The sequence below is a fragment of the Dryobates pubescens genome, chromosome 8 (genome assembly GCF_014839835.1).
Source record: "Dryobates pubescens isolate bDryPub1 chromosome 8, bDryPub1.pri, whole genome shotgun sequence".
In the NCBI taxonomy this organism is placed as follows: Eukaryota; Metazoa; Chordata; class Aves; order Piciformes; family Picidae; genus Dryobates; species Dryobates pubescens.
The window spans coordinates 40,239,257-40,254,644 of record NC_071619.1 but is presented as its reverse complement, the minus strand read 5'-3'; the positions used below and the strand labels follow the sequence as shown (position 1 = coordinate 40,254,644).

Below are 15,388 nucleotides of genomic sequence, written 5' to 3'. Positions count from 1 at the left end.
AGGTCCTGGAGGTTTGGCTACTGGGGTTCTGAACTGCAAAGGCAACCCTTTTCCCTTGTTGGCCTCAGGCAGACTGCCCCAGGCACTCTCCCGTGGGAGCTACTTTCAAGCAGAACCTAACTCCCACTTTGCCCTGAGATACAGATCCTGCTGCTACCATTCCTGTGCCTGCCCTGTTGATCCAGACCTGGACTCACAGACAAACATCCTCCCTTGTCCTGGGACCTGTCAATTACCCGGCCGTGCTTGGCCCTGTTCCCTTGCTTAGTTCCTGTCTCCCAGACCACAGGAGCGGCTGGCCCCTGCTGGTGAGCTCAGGTCCTCTTGAATCGTGAGCCATGCACTGTGGGCTGTACAGGGGCTTCCCCTGCTGCTCCCTGCGAGCAAGATACCACAGCATAAACCCAGGTCCCCACATCCTCCCCTCTGCCAGATCACACTGCCCTCTGTTCCTGGCTAATCTCAAGATCTTACACAAGCATGAATTCACTTGATCAGAAACCCCCTCACATATTGAAAGAGGGATAAAATGCACCTTGTATTCACAGTGCAGGAGCCAATCTCTCTTCATTGATTAATTTCCCTTCTGACTAGCAAACATTCTTTTCAATTTCATATAAATAAGTAGAAATGGGTATGCTGGCACTGTCATCCATAATCACGCTTCAAAAGAAATGATATTCTATGTTTTCCACACACACAAAATGCCTTGAGGCATTCACTTTCCTGCTTGTTTGCCACGAGAACATAATTTTCAACCTGAGTCAAATACCCTCAGCTACTTTGCAGTTGCCCACGAGTTTAAAGGGGGGGAAAAAAAAAAAGAGTGACTGTTGGAAACTTAACAATATTCTATTTAAAACCATTTCATGTAGGAAAGTGTGAGCTTGGCATGCCATGGGTCTAATCCCAGCAGATTTAACTAGTGGAGAAAAAAAATCAGTATAGCAGCACTTTAAAAATCCCAATACATAGGAAAACTTGTACTCTTGCCATTAGGGACCTGTTCCAAAGCTCATGGGAATCATCTGTGGAAATCTTTACATAGCCCTTCTCTAGGCTCTAGAGCCTTAAAAGCATTTTGGATGTGAGCCCCAAGGTGAAGGTGATGTTTTGGGAGAAAACACACAAACGCACTTCCACTTTGGAATGTACATTTGAAAATTCACTCTCCAATACACAGACTGCTGAAATTACTTGAAAGAATTCTAAACAGTACCTTGCATCTCACACAACAAAGTTAAATGACCTCTTGAAGATGCCTTTGCTTGTCCTCACTACGTTGCTGCTTGTGCTCCTGTGTATTCTCAGCGGCATACTTCAGTATCAAGCTGCACATAAATGGCTAATGCAGTAAGGGGCATCTATATTCTTTATCTTATATTGCTAAGAGCTCCTGAATATTTCTTTCCTAATCAGATGATAAAAAAATCAAGGTAAACTTTACTGGAATGGGCACTGTTCTGTAAAACATCAGAACTGGATGTAGCAGCATTTATGAGTGCTTACAAGGTGTTAGTGGTTTTTACTGCTTTAGAGCCACTGAGCTTGCACATGCCATTGTAGAGCGAATGTTGTATAAAGCCCTCACTTTTGACCTCCACATCACAAACAATGGTCAAAATGCAGTTTGACCTTCCCCATTGAAAGAACATGGCATGGAGGAGTAAGAATAAGCATTCTGGTGGTACTGAAAAATCCTGATCTCAGCTGTTCTTCGTAGGATCCAGTGTAAGCCAACCACCATTCCACGTGGTATGCCATGCTGCATCACTGCTCTCATGAAACATGCTGCATCATGGCTGCATCAACCTGTGTCTTCCTGTAGAGTATTGGAAATATATCACTACAGTATTTAAATCCTGATGTAATTATAATAAGATACCAGTGGTTAAGGAAGATTATTCCTCCCCTCTGCCTACCATTCTTGAAATGCAAGGTTGGCGTTTCTTCACATTGCTGCTACCCACTGTGTTCTAGCCTGCAAGGAACTGAGAGCAGGAGTCTGATTTTTCAGTTACACTGTCTGCATAGCTATGCTTTAGTAAATTGTGCAGGAGCACCTGAAAAGAGAGTTTAAAATATTGCCTAGTGGTAGAAGTTGGATTTGCACAGAACTGGAAACCAGCCCTGCATGTAAAACAAGGAGTATTCTTCAGCAATGAGCGCTCAGTGCTCCAATACTCATACCAGTGATAGAACACAGATGCCTGATTCTGATTTGAAGCAGGGAGAAACAACAAAGATGAATTACTCAGCTGACCTAGGCTGGCTTTGCAGCAGCTTAGTCTGAGGTTAAAACATGGGCAAGGAGTAGGATGTTGTAGGCAAAATACATTTTTTCAGGGAAACCATAATAGAGGCAGGTGAAGCATTGTTCAGGGTGAAGAGATCAGGAGGCATGAGATTTTTTTTAGCTCTCCAAGAAACCTTCTCAACAATGTTCTTACAAACCTGGGTGGAACAGAAATCTGACTGATTTACTAATGGCTCTCCCAGATGTAAAACTGTTTGTGTCTCTGCTGCAACCGCTGTGCTGGAGGGATTCTTCCTAGGCACTGTCGTGGAGCATGCACAGGAGCACCTCAACGTTCCACTGATGGAACAGAGGATGAAGTTGCTCAGCAGTGTGCCATTGTGTATAGTGTTTGTCATGTAGACTAGTGTCCTCCACATGCACTTTGTGTAAGCATAGCGGCCCTGAGTGTGCACAATCTGGCATGAACGTCACTGCCTGATGTTGATCTGGTCAGGCAACCGTAACAAACTGCAAGAAATCAAACTCCACTCCTTCTGTATTTGCAACCTTTTCAGTTCTTAACGTAGCAATATCCAGTAGGGCCTTCTTTGAGGAACAACTTGAATCACTTGACTTAGCAGCCAAGTATTCTTTCTGCTAGATTTCTGAAAGATAAAGTCTTGGCCTATCTTCAGCATAGGAATATGGTTACTGGTTTTACAAACAGGTATCGAGGGACTCTGCAGAGTACAGCACACTTCTATTACAGACCCTGTGTGCCATGAGATATAAATAGATCAAAGACAAGACTAGGAGCTGAAAGATCCTGCCTAACAAGTCTGTAACTATGCAGACCAGTCAGCTGTTTTCTACAAGAAGGTAAAGAAGTATTAGCCAGCATGAAGGTTAATGTAGATGTGATGATGTGCTGCTAAGGACAAAGCAGTTCTGCTCCCAGATTCTGGCTGGGGGCGGGGAGGGGGTCACAAATTTGAGGTCAGTTACTCCATGTGACAAGGCTGGGTTTTGTCCAGTTCTAGAGCAGGTGTGCCAAAGCCCAATTATTTTAATTTTGCATTAATTAATCATTTACATCAGTCACAGTAAAGGTAACTTCTATTTCAAAAAGCTAATAATAGCTAATAATAGTTACCACCCACAACACTGCACCTGATTTCACATTTGAAGATGCAAATATAGCTTGGAAAAACAACATGGAGGGGCTAAAATAGAAGAGGTTCATAAACATGCCACGTTTTCCCTGCTGAATTATTTCCAGCCCAGAAAAGCAGAATACATTTTGAAGTGAATTATGTTAAATTTAACTCAAGTAGGTATTTTGGACCAAGAGCAGAGTGAAAAAATGGAAGTTTACTGCTGGAAAAAAAAAGGTGCTGTAGGAGTCACTCATCGTTATGAAACTAAACAGAGGCACGTGCTCACCAGCTGGTCATAGCTTTGTTGTCAGTTAAAAAGAAAGAGCTTGTAGCTCGCTGCTGCAGAGAAGACTGAAAAAGATGAATCCTAGTGAGCCACACAATCACCAGATGAATGATACCTTAGTTCCAAAATGTTTGATTTGAAAGCCTGTCTCATGAGTTTCTGCCTCCTGGCTCAAGAGTTTGAGCTCCTGAGTGTCATGCCAGTATTATTATAGCCTATTGCCCTTTGACATTTGTACACCTATGGAATTCAGGTTGCAAACAGGAGAAGGAAATACATACTTCAAAACAGCTCTTGTGTTTTAGTTCTTGATGTGTCAAGAGGGACAGTGGCCTCTATTCAAAATTAATGTGTTCTGTTAGAATAAAATATGTGGAAATAATAACAGAGGATTTGAATAGCATATCTGTGGGAATTTGCTGCCATAACTAGGGGGGGTGGGGAGGGAGTATCTATCAGTACTTACCAAACTACAAGAGAAAGAAGTGTGATATGCATACCATAAGCACAATGAATGCATCACAGCTACACCTCCTCATTTTCCATCACATTCAGAAGTCAGCTACTAGAAAACAGCTCTAAGTAACAACCTTTAAGACAGTGAACTCACATTAAAGAGATCAATGCAGGCTAGGCACTTGCAGGAAAAAGTCTCTAGGAATGAGACGAACTCCACCTTCTGAAGGGTAAAATGGGAAACACACGTTTTTTAATGGCCAAGAGTCCACTGCTGCATCAAAGTGGTTGGTAAATAAATATGTCATTTTATTTTAGCTTCTGCTTCCACTAGAAATTACATAACTCAAGCACTGGCAGGTTCTAATGGTTAAAATTTGCCATCTCCAGATTGCTGTTTCCCAAATAATTTCTCTATGGCCACATATGCATAATATATAAAAAGAACCAAACCTGTGAGGGCTCTCTACCAAAAAAAGAACTCTGAAAGTCGTTGAAGAAAACAGAGAAACAAGCTTCTGACAGGAGGATGCAGGAATACACCTGAGCAATATCATTAACTCCAATGTTTTCATAGTCTTGCCCTCAAGATGCACCACGTACATTTGATTTTTCTTCAGGTAAACAGACTTAGGCTTTTGTTGTGCTGTGCAATGAGCACTCCTCCAGTAATTTCTTCTCTTTGGAACTGTAACTACGCACTTCACTTCTCAGGGATTAATGAAACACAGTGATGCATGACATGAATGGCTTATACAGACTGCAGGAAGAGAAGCCAATCACCTTTACCTGAAGTGGGAGACTTGCAACGCTCTAGCTCCAGGGAAACTGGACTGTCACTGAGTTCAGTCAGGCCTGAAAAAATGGAGTTGAAAAGTTAAGTTACAATCTAACAGGGCATGCTTCAACTTTCTTGGTTGATGATATTCTGCACTTCAGAGTCATTTTGGAGGAAGGAATGGTGTGAAACACAAGGGAAGTATCTGTTTCTGATCACTGCAGCTATCAGGCTGACACTGCAAAAATTTAAGTCTGGCTTAAAAAGAAAAAAAAAAAATCACACCTCTTGTTAAGTCAGCTTTGTTTTCTGATTGCTTCAGGGTTGACAAAGAGTGACTGTGCCTAACGAGAGAAAACAAGCAAATTTGGTTTGAAGAACAAATCAAAGTAATTCAAACCCTCTCAGACTGATGGGGGAACAGCTCTGTGTTTCCAGTTGCTGCAGAATGCAGGGAGGAAATCTTAAAAGAGAGGCAGAAAAGCCAAAAAAGCAACGGTGTGAAGGTAGTGAATACAAAAATGTCACCACTACTATGCAGTACTGGGATTTCTTCTCTGAATTCACAAAAGAGAGCTCATCTTAAAGGACACAAAGGCAGTGATAATGCTGTCTGGGTATAGCACAGGCTTTTTGGGCAAGATAATTTCTATGTTGGTTATATATATTTTTGAGGAACTCTTTTGTGGCATTTGTGGCTATCACAGGAGACAGTAAAATGTAAACCAATCTTAGTTTATACTGCTTAAGTTTGGGCTTGTTTCTGTGATCAAACTAAGATCCCTCTGACACAGGTTGCATGTACAGGTCTAAATATGCTTTTTGGCATGCTGGGGAGAGAAAGTCTGAGGGCTAACTGTTGAGAGAGTGAACTGGGCATGGCCTACTCTAAATGTGCCTTTTGCAGGTGTCCTATTGCCTATACCAAGTGGTTCATATCTGTCATATGGAGCTCTAACACTTCAAGCCATAGGCTCCTTGGGACTGGCAGACAGCCCAGCACCTGCTAGTGATGTGGATTCACAGCACTCGGGTCACAGAACCTATTGAATATTAGCCCACAGTCACACACTGCTGTACTGATGCCACGTTCACACACACGCTGCATACACTGTATCCTGGAAACCTAATGTGGAATCATAGAATGCACTGGGTTGGAAGGGGCCTTTAAAGGTCATCTACTACAACCCCACTGCAGTAAGCAGGGACACCCTTAACTAGATCAGGTTGCTCAGAGCCCCATCAAGCCTGACCTTGGATGTCTCCATGGATGGGTCCTCCACAATCTCCCTGGGCAACCTGCTCCAGTGTTCCCCCACCCTCACAGTAAAGAACTTCTTCCTAATGTCAAATCTAAATCTACTCTTTTCTACTTTAAAACCATTGCCTCCCATCCTATCCTTGTAAACAGTCTCCCCTTTCTTCTGAGCTCCCTTCAGGTACTGAAAGGCCACTATAAGGTCTCCCTGGAACCTTGTCTTTTTCAGGTTGAACAACCCCAACTATCCAATCATGACCTTCCAATGTGCTTGAATCTGGCACCAGGCCCTCTGCAACATAACATGTTTTAATTTTTATAGCTTCTGGACCCTCAGGCTCAGACTCTTGCCTCTAAAATTCATATAGACTCTTGCTTTAAAAGAATCTCTGCTACCATTTGGTCACCAGTGATGTTCTCTTTGGATTAAAAGCAGTGGTATCTTAATGTAGGTGCTGATATTTCTCTAACAATGGGATTTTGAGCTGTTCTGAGAAAGGGGGAGAGTTCAGAACCTCAACAAGAAGAATGAAAAACTCCTACCGCTAATGAAACTGCACAAGTGCTAGAACGACTTGGAGAGCACTTTGGGAAGACTGCAGTATGAATTTAGCCTGTTAAGTCAGTAGCAATGACATATTTGCTCCTGGCCTTTAAACAGTAAAAGATCATGGTCTAGATACTAATGTGTAAACCCCAATTTTTAGGTGATTTTGTGTTGTGAAATGCACCTGAATCTTCCTTTGATTCAACTTGCAATCTGAGAGACAACTTTATATTACAAATCAATTCTGAGTCCAGTCATTTTTCACATTAAATAGAGTATTGCCTAGAATTCAGGAACTGCAACCATTTAGGGATCCTTTCTATGTATAGCTTTCTTGCAGCAAACCTTACTACTGCCTGATGCTGAGATTTATGTAGGTACCAAGAGATCTGGGTCATAATTGATTTTTGCTGCAGAATTGTCTACAAGGTACAGTGAGAGTGATCTGCAAATCATCAGAGGCCTTGGATAAATAAAAAGGAATATTAAGCTGTTTATTTTGCACATGCAACACTGGAGATACTGAAATTTCAACACTGTGGTTCTGATGTAATTAATTCCTTCTAAAGCTTGTACAGTTACTACTGGTGATAGTTACCACGTCAAATGGTAGGTCAGAACCTGCTTCTAAATAGGAGTCAGAACCTGCTTCTAAATAGGAGTCAGAACCTGCTTCTAAATAGGAGTTTGTGGTTGGTTGTTTTAGTTGTTGTTGTTGCTTGATCTCTTTGGTTTTTGCTTGATTTGGGTTTTGTTTTGGGGGTGGTGGTATGCTTTGTTCATTTGTTTTTGCTCTTCTTGAGTTCACAGAAGCAATATTACAGCTTGATATAAATGATGATGCCACTGACATAGGAAATGCACCAGATCCCATCACTCTCCAGAAACCTCACGAGCAGCCACCCTGAGAATACCACAAACTCTTTGTGTTTGGCAAGAGTTTTACAACTTGCAACAGCAAACCCACATTTCAAGTTACAGCCCATTTTTTAACGGTGAACATGTGAACTTCTTGACAAATCTGGATTTGTCGTCAAGTCACTCTCACTTCCAACAATGACCACCAACAGATGCTTTAAAAATACCCCAAAAGAGTAGCAACTCCTCATGTTAAGCACAAGTGGTACTATGTGCTTTGTACAAGGGCAGTCATAGAATCATGAAGGTTGGAAAAGACCTCTAAGGTCCTCAAGTCCAACCATCAACCCAACAGAGTCTTAATCTCAGACACTTAGATTTGCTTAAGCACTGCCACTTGCAGAATTTCTCCTGCCATAAACCTCTCTTGCTTAGAAATACTACAATGAAGAGTTCTCAGTACCCTTCCATGTATCCAAAGTCTCTTTTAATCTACTAAATTCTGAATCTCAAAGAAGTTATGTGGCCATGACTTGCACAATCATGATTCACTGAAAGGAAAAGAAGATAGATTTGTCAGTTTTGGTGTCATCTTTGAGTCCATTAAATGTTGTCCTCTGTTTCCCTTGGAGATAAGAAAGGGGAGCTCTCAAGCTTTCCTTGGCACTAGTGTTTATTTTATACCATCATCTCCTTTTAAAGAAAATCAAGCTAAATCTTTCCAGTGATTTATCATGTATAAGTAGTTCCATGCAACTCAGCTTCCCCTGAATGTTGGAGACTGCAATATCTAAAGGTTGATTACAAAAATGCTTTCACTTTTCATTTTGAAGTTCTTTGAAAACAATCTGTGTCCTGAGATGTTTAAACTGTTATGAGTCCAGGCAGAGCAAGGAGAACATAGCAGCAAAACTAAAGGCAAAGAACTTGGTGATGTAAACAGCCACCCATGGACTTTATAAAGAAGCTGGCTTTGAACTGAACAGGCTATAAATGTAGGGAAATGGTGCAAGATGCAAATGCATCCCACAAGGTATTCCAGCACTTTTAAAGACGTGCCTCACGGATACTTCCTAAAGCTTACCATGATTCCCATTCTCCCTTTATTGAAGGACCAACAATGTACCTGTGTAGTATGGAGTGACAACTCCCATGAACTCAACAGAAATTGAACATTTCAGAAATAGCTTTCCATCTCAATGACTCAGGCTGACCATTTCCTTAAGAGCACCCAAATCCACCAGGCCTTTGCTTGGAAGTAGAGGAATTCTAACTAAATCGCCATAAATATTCACAAGGCAGTAAGCCAGCCTAGTGTTATCTTCATCACCTTCACACTGAATGTGGCAGTTCTAGGCTATGCCTTTAAAATTTATCTGCAGATTTCAAGCAGAAAGGTAGAAAAATATAAAGAAATCACTATTGGGTGTAAAAAGGAAAACAAAAGATTATTCTAAACACATTCATTGGATGGAAGTCTGGGATAGAAGAAGCTGTACCATAACAATCCTTCACATTTCACTTCCATTCCTTTCCTTTCTTTTCTCTTCTTGGCTGTCCTGCTTTACTCAGGAGATAACAACACTTCTGGCTGGCCTTGAGAAGATAAGCTAATGTGTTTTTCTCTCAGCTCCTCTCTTTCTCTGGTAGAAAGGAGAGGGGGAAGGAGGTTTTGGGGGGTAGTGGAGCAGCTTCCCTGATCTCCAAAAGAGACCAGGGGGTTTTCCTTGTTATTTGCTAATTATAAATACCTGTATAATATTGTAACTCCTGTATAGTTTGTACACATTCATTGCATTCCATTGTAGAGCATAGTTTCTGCTTGTAAATACAGCTTCATTTACTTCTAACTGAGTTAGTCTGTGGTGAGTTAATGCTGGGGGGGAAACTTCAACCCACCACACTCAATTACCATAGAAATGCCAGGCTATTCAGAGTATAGCTGTTGACTTGAAAGTCAACCTGTATTAGCCTCTACTCTGTTGTCAGGTGTGATTTAAACTGTCAATTACTGGTATGTCATGACTCATAACATGGTTTTCCATGTCCTCCTGTTAGACCAAGGTTACTTTTACTCACATCCTCTCAAGGGTCTAGCCTGAAGGGGGAACAAAGTGTTCTCACTACAGTCTTCATTCTGAGAATTACTTTCCAATGAACCAAGAGCCTGGGAGCTTGCTGACTTTATGGATGCCTCACAGAGACTATTTATTTGTTCTTGTTTCACCAACAGATGGCATGAATTTCTAGCAGGAGATGGAAACAGCTTTTGCAAGTTGGTATTTTTATATGCTGCTGCAAATACTTGCTCTAGATGCAGAAAAATGTGCTTGCTTCAATATTTGGATGCATGTTATCTACCACTAGGTAATAAAATGCATAACCTGATTTCAATTGTGGAGGAAAAAGAACAACCACCACCAAACAAAACCACAAACAAAAGCACTTTTCTGCAAGGTTGCAGAGAATAGAATAGAATAAACCAGGTTGGAAGAGACCTCCAAGATCATTGTGTCCAACCTATCAACCAATCCAACACCACCTAATCAGCTAACCCATGGCACCAAGCACCCCATCAAGTCTCCTCCTGAAAACCTCCAATGATGGCGACTCCACCACTTCCCCAGGCAGCCCATTCCAATGGGCAATCACTCTCTCTGTGTAGAACTTCTTCCTCACATCCAACCTAAACCTCCCCTGGCACAGCCTGAGACTGTGTCCTCTTGTTCTGGTACTGGCTGCCTGGGAGAAGAGACCATCATCTGTCTACAACCTCCCTTCATGTAGTTGTAGAGAGTAATGAGGTCAACCCTGAGTCTCCTTCTCTCCAGGCTAAGCAACCCCAGCTCCCTCAGCCTCTCCTCGTAGGGCTTGTGTTCCAAACTCCTCACCAACTTCATTACCCTTCTCTGGACTCGTTCCAGCAAGTCAACCTCCTTCCTAACCTGAGGGGCCCAGAACTGGACACAGTACTCAAGGTGTGGCCTAACCAGTGCAGTGTACAGGGGCAGAATGACCTCCCTGCTCCTGCTGGCCACACTGTTCCTGATGCAGGCCAGGATGCCATTGGCCCTCCTGGCCATGTGGGCACACTGCAGGCTCATGTTCAGTGTACCGTCAACCAGCACCCCCAGGTCCCTCTCCGCCTGGCTGCTCTCCAGCCACTCTGACCCCAGCCTGTAGCACTGCATGGGGTTGTTGTGGCCAATGTGCAGAACCTGGCACTTGGATGTGTTCAATCTCATGCCCTTGGACTCTGCCCATCTGTCCAGCCTGTCGAGGTCCCTCTGCAGAGCCTCTCTACCCTCCAGCAGATCAACTCCTGCCCCCAGCTTGGTGTCATCTGCAAATGTACTGATGATGGACTCAATGCCCTCATCCAGATCATCAATAAAGATGTTAAAGAGCACAGGGCTCAGCACTGATCCTTGGGGCACACCACTGGTGCCTGGCTGCCAGCTGGCTGTGGCACCATTCACCACCACTCTCTGGGCTTGGCCCTCCAGCCAGTTCCTAACCCATTGCAGTGTGCTCCCATCCAAGCCATGGGCTGACAGCTTGGCCAGGAGTTTGCTATGGGGGACGGTGTCAAAGGCCTTGCTGAGGTCCAGGTAGACCACATTGATAGGCCTCCTCACATCCACCAGGCTTATTTTATTTGGCCTGGCATATCATCTTGCTACAAAGTACAATGGAAGGTGGCTACCTGTGGCTGTTACAGCAAATGGAACAAGCCATCAGCACCAGGAAGCTCTGCACTTGCCCTCATCTTAGCCTATTATTTTCCTCAAATTGCCTCCCCTATTATGACAATTGTTTCAGTCTCTCTCATTAAGTATGCCTAGAACTGATTACAATTCCCCTCCTAATTTCTTCCCTTCTTGTTTCTCCCTTCTCACTTTGACCTTTCAAAACAGAGCATGTGCTGTCTTAATGCTCTAAGTCTGTTCTAGCTGCTACTGAGTGTAGCTACACAAGTATACACTACTTTTACCAAACTCTCTGAAGATTTATTGGCTAAAAGTATATTATTCCACCACTGTCTCTTGCATTTTGGATGCCCTTGACATTGCTGATTATGTTTTTCCTTTGGAAAGTCTCACTTCTCCAACATATCACTTCTTTTCCCTGTTTGATGTGTTTTGGCTTTTGTTTTCCCCTTTCCCTCTTTAGTTGCATGGCACTCCAGAATGAAACATAAATGCTTTCTTTACCTGTCTGTCCCAGTATTTGATGAGATTCCCATAGACAGGGCAATTGGAAAAAAAAATAATCCTTAGGAGCATCAGAAATACACATAGTATTGCCTTGGTTGGAAAAAAACCTTCAAGATCAGAGTCCAGCTGTTGACCCAACACCACCATGGCCATTAAGCCATGTCCTGAAGTGCCGTGTCTACATGTTTTCCGAACACCTCCAGGGATGGTGACTCCTCACCACCTACCTGGGCAGCCTGTTCCAGTGCCTGACCAATCTTGCAGTAGTTTTTCCTAATAGCCACTCTAAACCTCCCCTGGTGCAATTTGAGGCCATTTCTCCTTGTTCTACATCTTGATACTAGGGAGAAGAAACCGACCCCCCCCACCTCACTACAACCTCCTTTCAGGGAGTTGCAGAGAACAGTAAGGTCTCCTCTCAGCCTCCTCTTCTTCAGAGTAAACAATCTCAGTTCCCTTAGCTGCTTCTCATAAGTCTTGTTCTCCAGGCCCTTCACCAGCTTTGTTGTGCTTCTTTGGACCTGCTCCAGCAACTCAATGTCCCTTGTAGTGAGAGCTTCAAAACTGAACAGAGCATTTAAGGCATGGCTGAGTACAGGGGCATGATCACTTCCCTGCTCCTGCTGGCCACACTATTCCTGATACAGCCCAGGATGCTGGTGGCCTTCTTGGCTGCCTGGTCACACTCTGGCTCACGTTCAGCAGGCTGTTGATCAACACATCCAGGTTCTTTTCTGATAAGCAGCTTTCCAGCCACTCTGTCCCAAGCCTGGAGTGTTACATGGGGTTGTTGTGACCCAAGTGTAGGACCTGGCACTTGGTCTTGTTAAAGCTCATTCATTTAATCTCAGCTCATCAATCTATCCTGTCCAGATGCTTCTGCAGAGCCTTTCTACCCTCAAGCAGATCAAACACTTCCACCCAATTTAATGTCATCTGCAAACTTACTGAGGGAGCACTCAATCCCCTCATCCAGATTGTTGATAAAGATGTTAAACAGAACTGGCCCCAAAACTGAGCTGTGGAGAATGCCACTTGTGATCAGCCACCACCTGGGTTTAACTCCATTCACCACCACTCTTTGAGCCCAGCCATCCATTCATTTTTTACCCAGCGAAGCATCCACCCACCCAAGCCACGTGTGGCCAGTTTCTCCAGGAGGATGCTGTGGGACACAATGTCAAAGGCTTTATGGAAGTCCAGGTAAACAACATTCACAGACTTTCATGCACTAAGCAGGTTGTCTTGTTATAGAAGGAGATCAGATGAGTCCAGCAGGACCTGCCCTTCATGAACCCATGCTGACTGGGCCTGAACACCTGTTTGCTCTGCACGTGCTGCATTATGGCACTCAGGATGATCTGCTCCATGACCCTCCCCTGCACTGCTGTCAGACTGACAAGTCTGTAGTTCCCCAGGTCTTCCTTGCAGCCTTTTCTTTTTTTGTAGTAAGGCATCACATTTGCCAATCTTCAGTCACCTGGGACCTCCCCAGTTAGCCAGGACCACTGGTAAAGGGTTGAAAGTGGCTTGGTGAGCACCTCTGTCTATTCTCTCAGTATGCTTGCATGGATGCCATGCAGCCTGATAGATTTGTGTATGTCTGAGTGGTGCAGCAGGTCACCAACAACCTCCTCTTGGATTATGGGGGCTTCATTCTGCTCCCTGTCCCTATCTACCAGCTAAGGAGACTGAGTATCCAGTGAACTACTGGTCTAACTACTGAAGACTGAAGCAAAGAAGGTACCTCAGACTTTTCCTCACTTTTTACTACTATGCTCCACCTGCATCCAATGAAGGACAGAGATTCTCCTTAGTTCTCCTTTCATTGCTAATGTATTGACAGAAGAATTTCCTGTTCTCTTTAACAGCGGAAGCTAAATTAATTTCCAGTTGGGCTTTGGCTCTTCTAATTGTCTCCCTGCATAGTCTCAGGACAACCTGGTACTCCTCCCAAGTGGCCTGCTCCTTCTTCTAATGACCATAAACTCTCCTTTTCTCCCTAAGTTGTAATCAAATGTCTCTATTCAGCCAGGCCAGCCTTCTTCCCCCTAGCTTGTCTTTCAGCACATGGGGATGGCTTTTTCCTGTGCCTTTAAGAGTTCCTGCTTCAGGACTACCTCCCAAGGGACTCAGTCCACCAGCCTTCAAAACAGGCCAAAGTTTGCCTGCTGAAAGTCCAAGGTGAAAGTTCTGCTGATGCCCCTCTTCTCCAACAACTGAGAAATTATAATTCTGTTATCCCTGTGCCCAAGACAGCCCCCAACCATTACATCACCCACAAGCCTTTCTCTGTTCACAAATAGCAGGTCCAGCAGAAGACACCAGGCATTGACCTTTAGGCTCGGTTTAATTCATTCATCACACCCCACAACTCAAGGGAAAGAAGAGAACACTACTTGGGCTCCAGATCCCTTTAACCACTCTTCCCAATGCCCTGAAGTCTCTTTTAATTGTCCTTGGACATCTTTAACTCGGATTCCTTCTATCTATTCTATTCTATCTTTCTAAGGCACACTTACAAGTGTCCAGACGTGAACTTAACATTGCCAACATAAACTCTTTTTTTTTCAGCTCGAGTCTTACCTTTGCTACTTCAGCACAACTAATGGCACCACTGCCTTCCATGATATTCTAAGACTGGTTTAATCCTTGGAACATCATGCCTTAACTCTCAGATGCAGGTTTGCTGCTGAACTAGGCTGTTTGTTCTTGACTATCAACTTCAAAACGACCAACAAAAGTCTTAAGTGTCTTGCTCATTGATAACATCTTTGGATTCCATGCCTGCAAGTCTCATTCTTTCAAACTGATCCTCATCTTGTTTCATTATTTGAGTCAACTCCTCCTATGTCTTCCCATTAACTTCCATTTTCATTTATATAATCCTCAAAACATTGGATCTGATGATTATGTTATCACATGACTGCTCCTGCTTTCACCTTCATGGTATTGGCTTCAGCCACACAATTTCCCCCAATGATTTATTTTTCTTCTCCCCCCCCCATCAGCCCTTATGAGTAGAGCTAAACTTGCAAGGACTATGCTAAAGCCATTCTCAATACCTTTCTTAAAACTGATGTCTCAGATATATATGAAAGTGCAATTGGAGAATGACTTTAGCAAGGCACTTTACAGGCCATGACACATTCTTGCCTTGTTCTTTACCTTACCACCTGACACATTTCTCAGATCAGACAGTACACTCCTGTGTTAAGCATCCAATGGCAAAACCAACAACCAAATAGTTTTTGAGGAAAGAAATGAAGCTGTTAGTGACCTTGTACAAGAGCCAGACTCATACTCTTCAGTTATGATGTACAGGGAAAGACTCTCCAGACTTTTCCGATTTGGGGGTTGAAGATTGTCCTGAAGGGACAAAAAAGCCTCAAAAATGCTCTGAACCAGACCATGGGGCAGAAGCCAGCAGGTCTGGTTTTTCAGGCTAATGGCCACATTGCCCAGGCTTGTCTGAACATGTCCTGGAGCCCAAGTGGGCCAGGTGTGTGTGTGCCTTTGGCCACATTTGGAGAAAACCCTTCCTATAGGTTACAGTGTCAGGGTTTTATCTCTCAATCTGTGTTGTCACTGC

At 43.5% G+C, this 15,388-nt stretch overlaps 1 protein-coding gene across 2 annotated transcripts in view; it reads right to left on the bottom strand.

Moving 5' to 3' along the window:
* STXBP5L (syntaxin binding protein 5L) overlaps positions 1-15,388 on the bottom strand; it is a 255,306-nt gene that overhangs the window by 44,939 nt on the left and 194,979 nt on the right. For both annotated transcript variants that reach the window (XM_009906530.2, XM_054163231.1), the window contains one exon: positions 4,928-4,993. In XM_009906530.2, the coding sequence (XP_009904832.1) occupies positions 4,928-4,993 (66 nt within the window). The remainder of the gene's footprint in view (positions 1-4,927; positions 4,994-15,388) is intronic.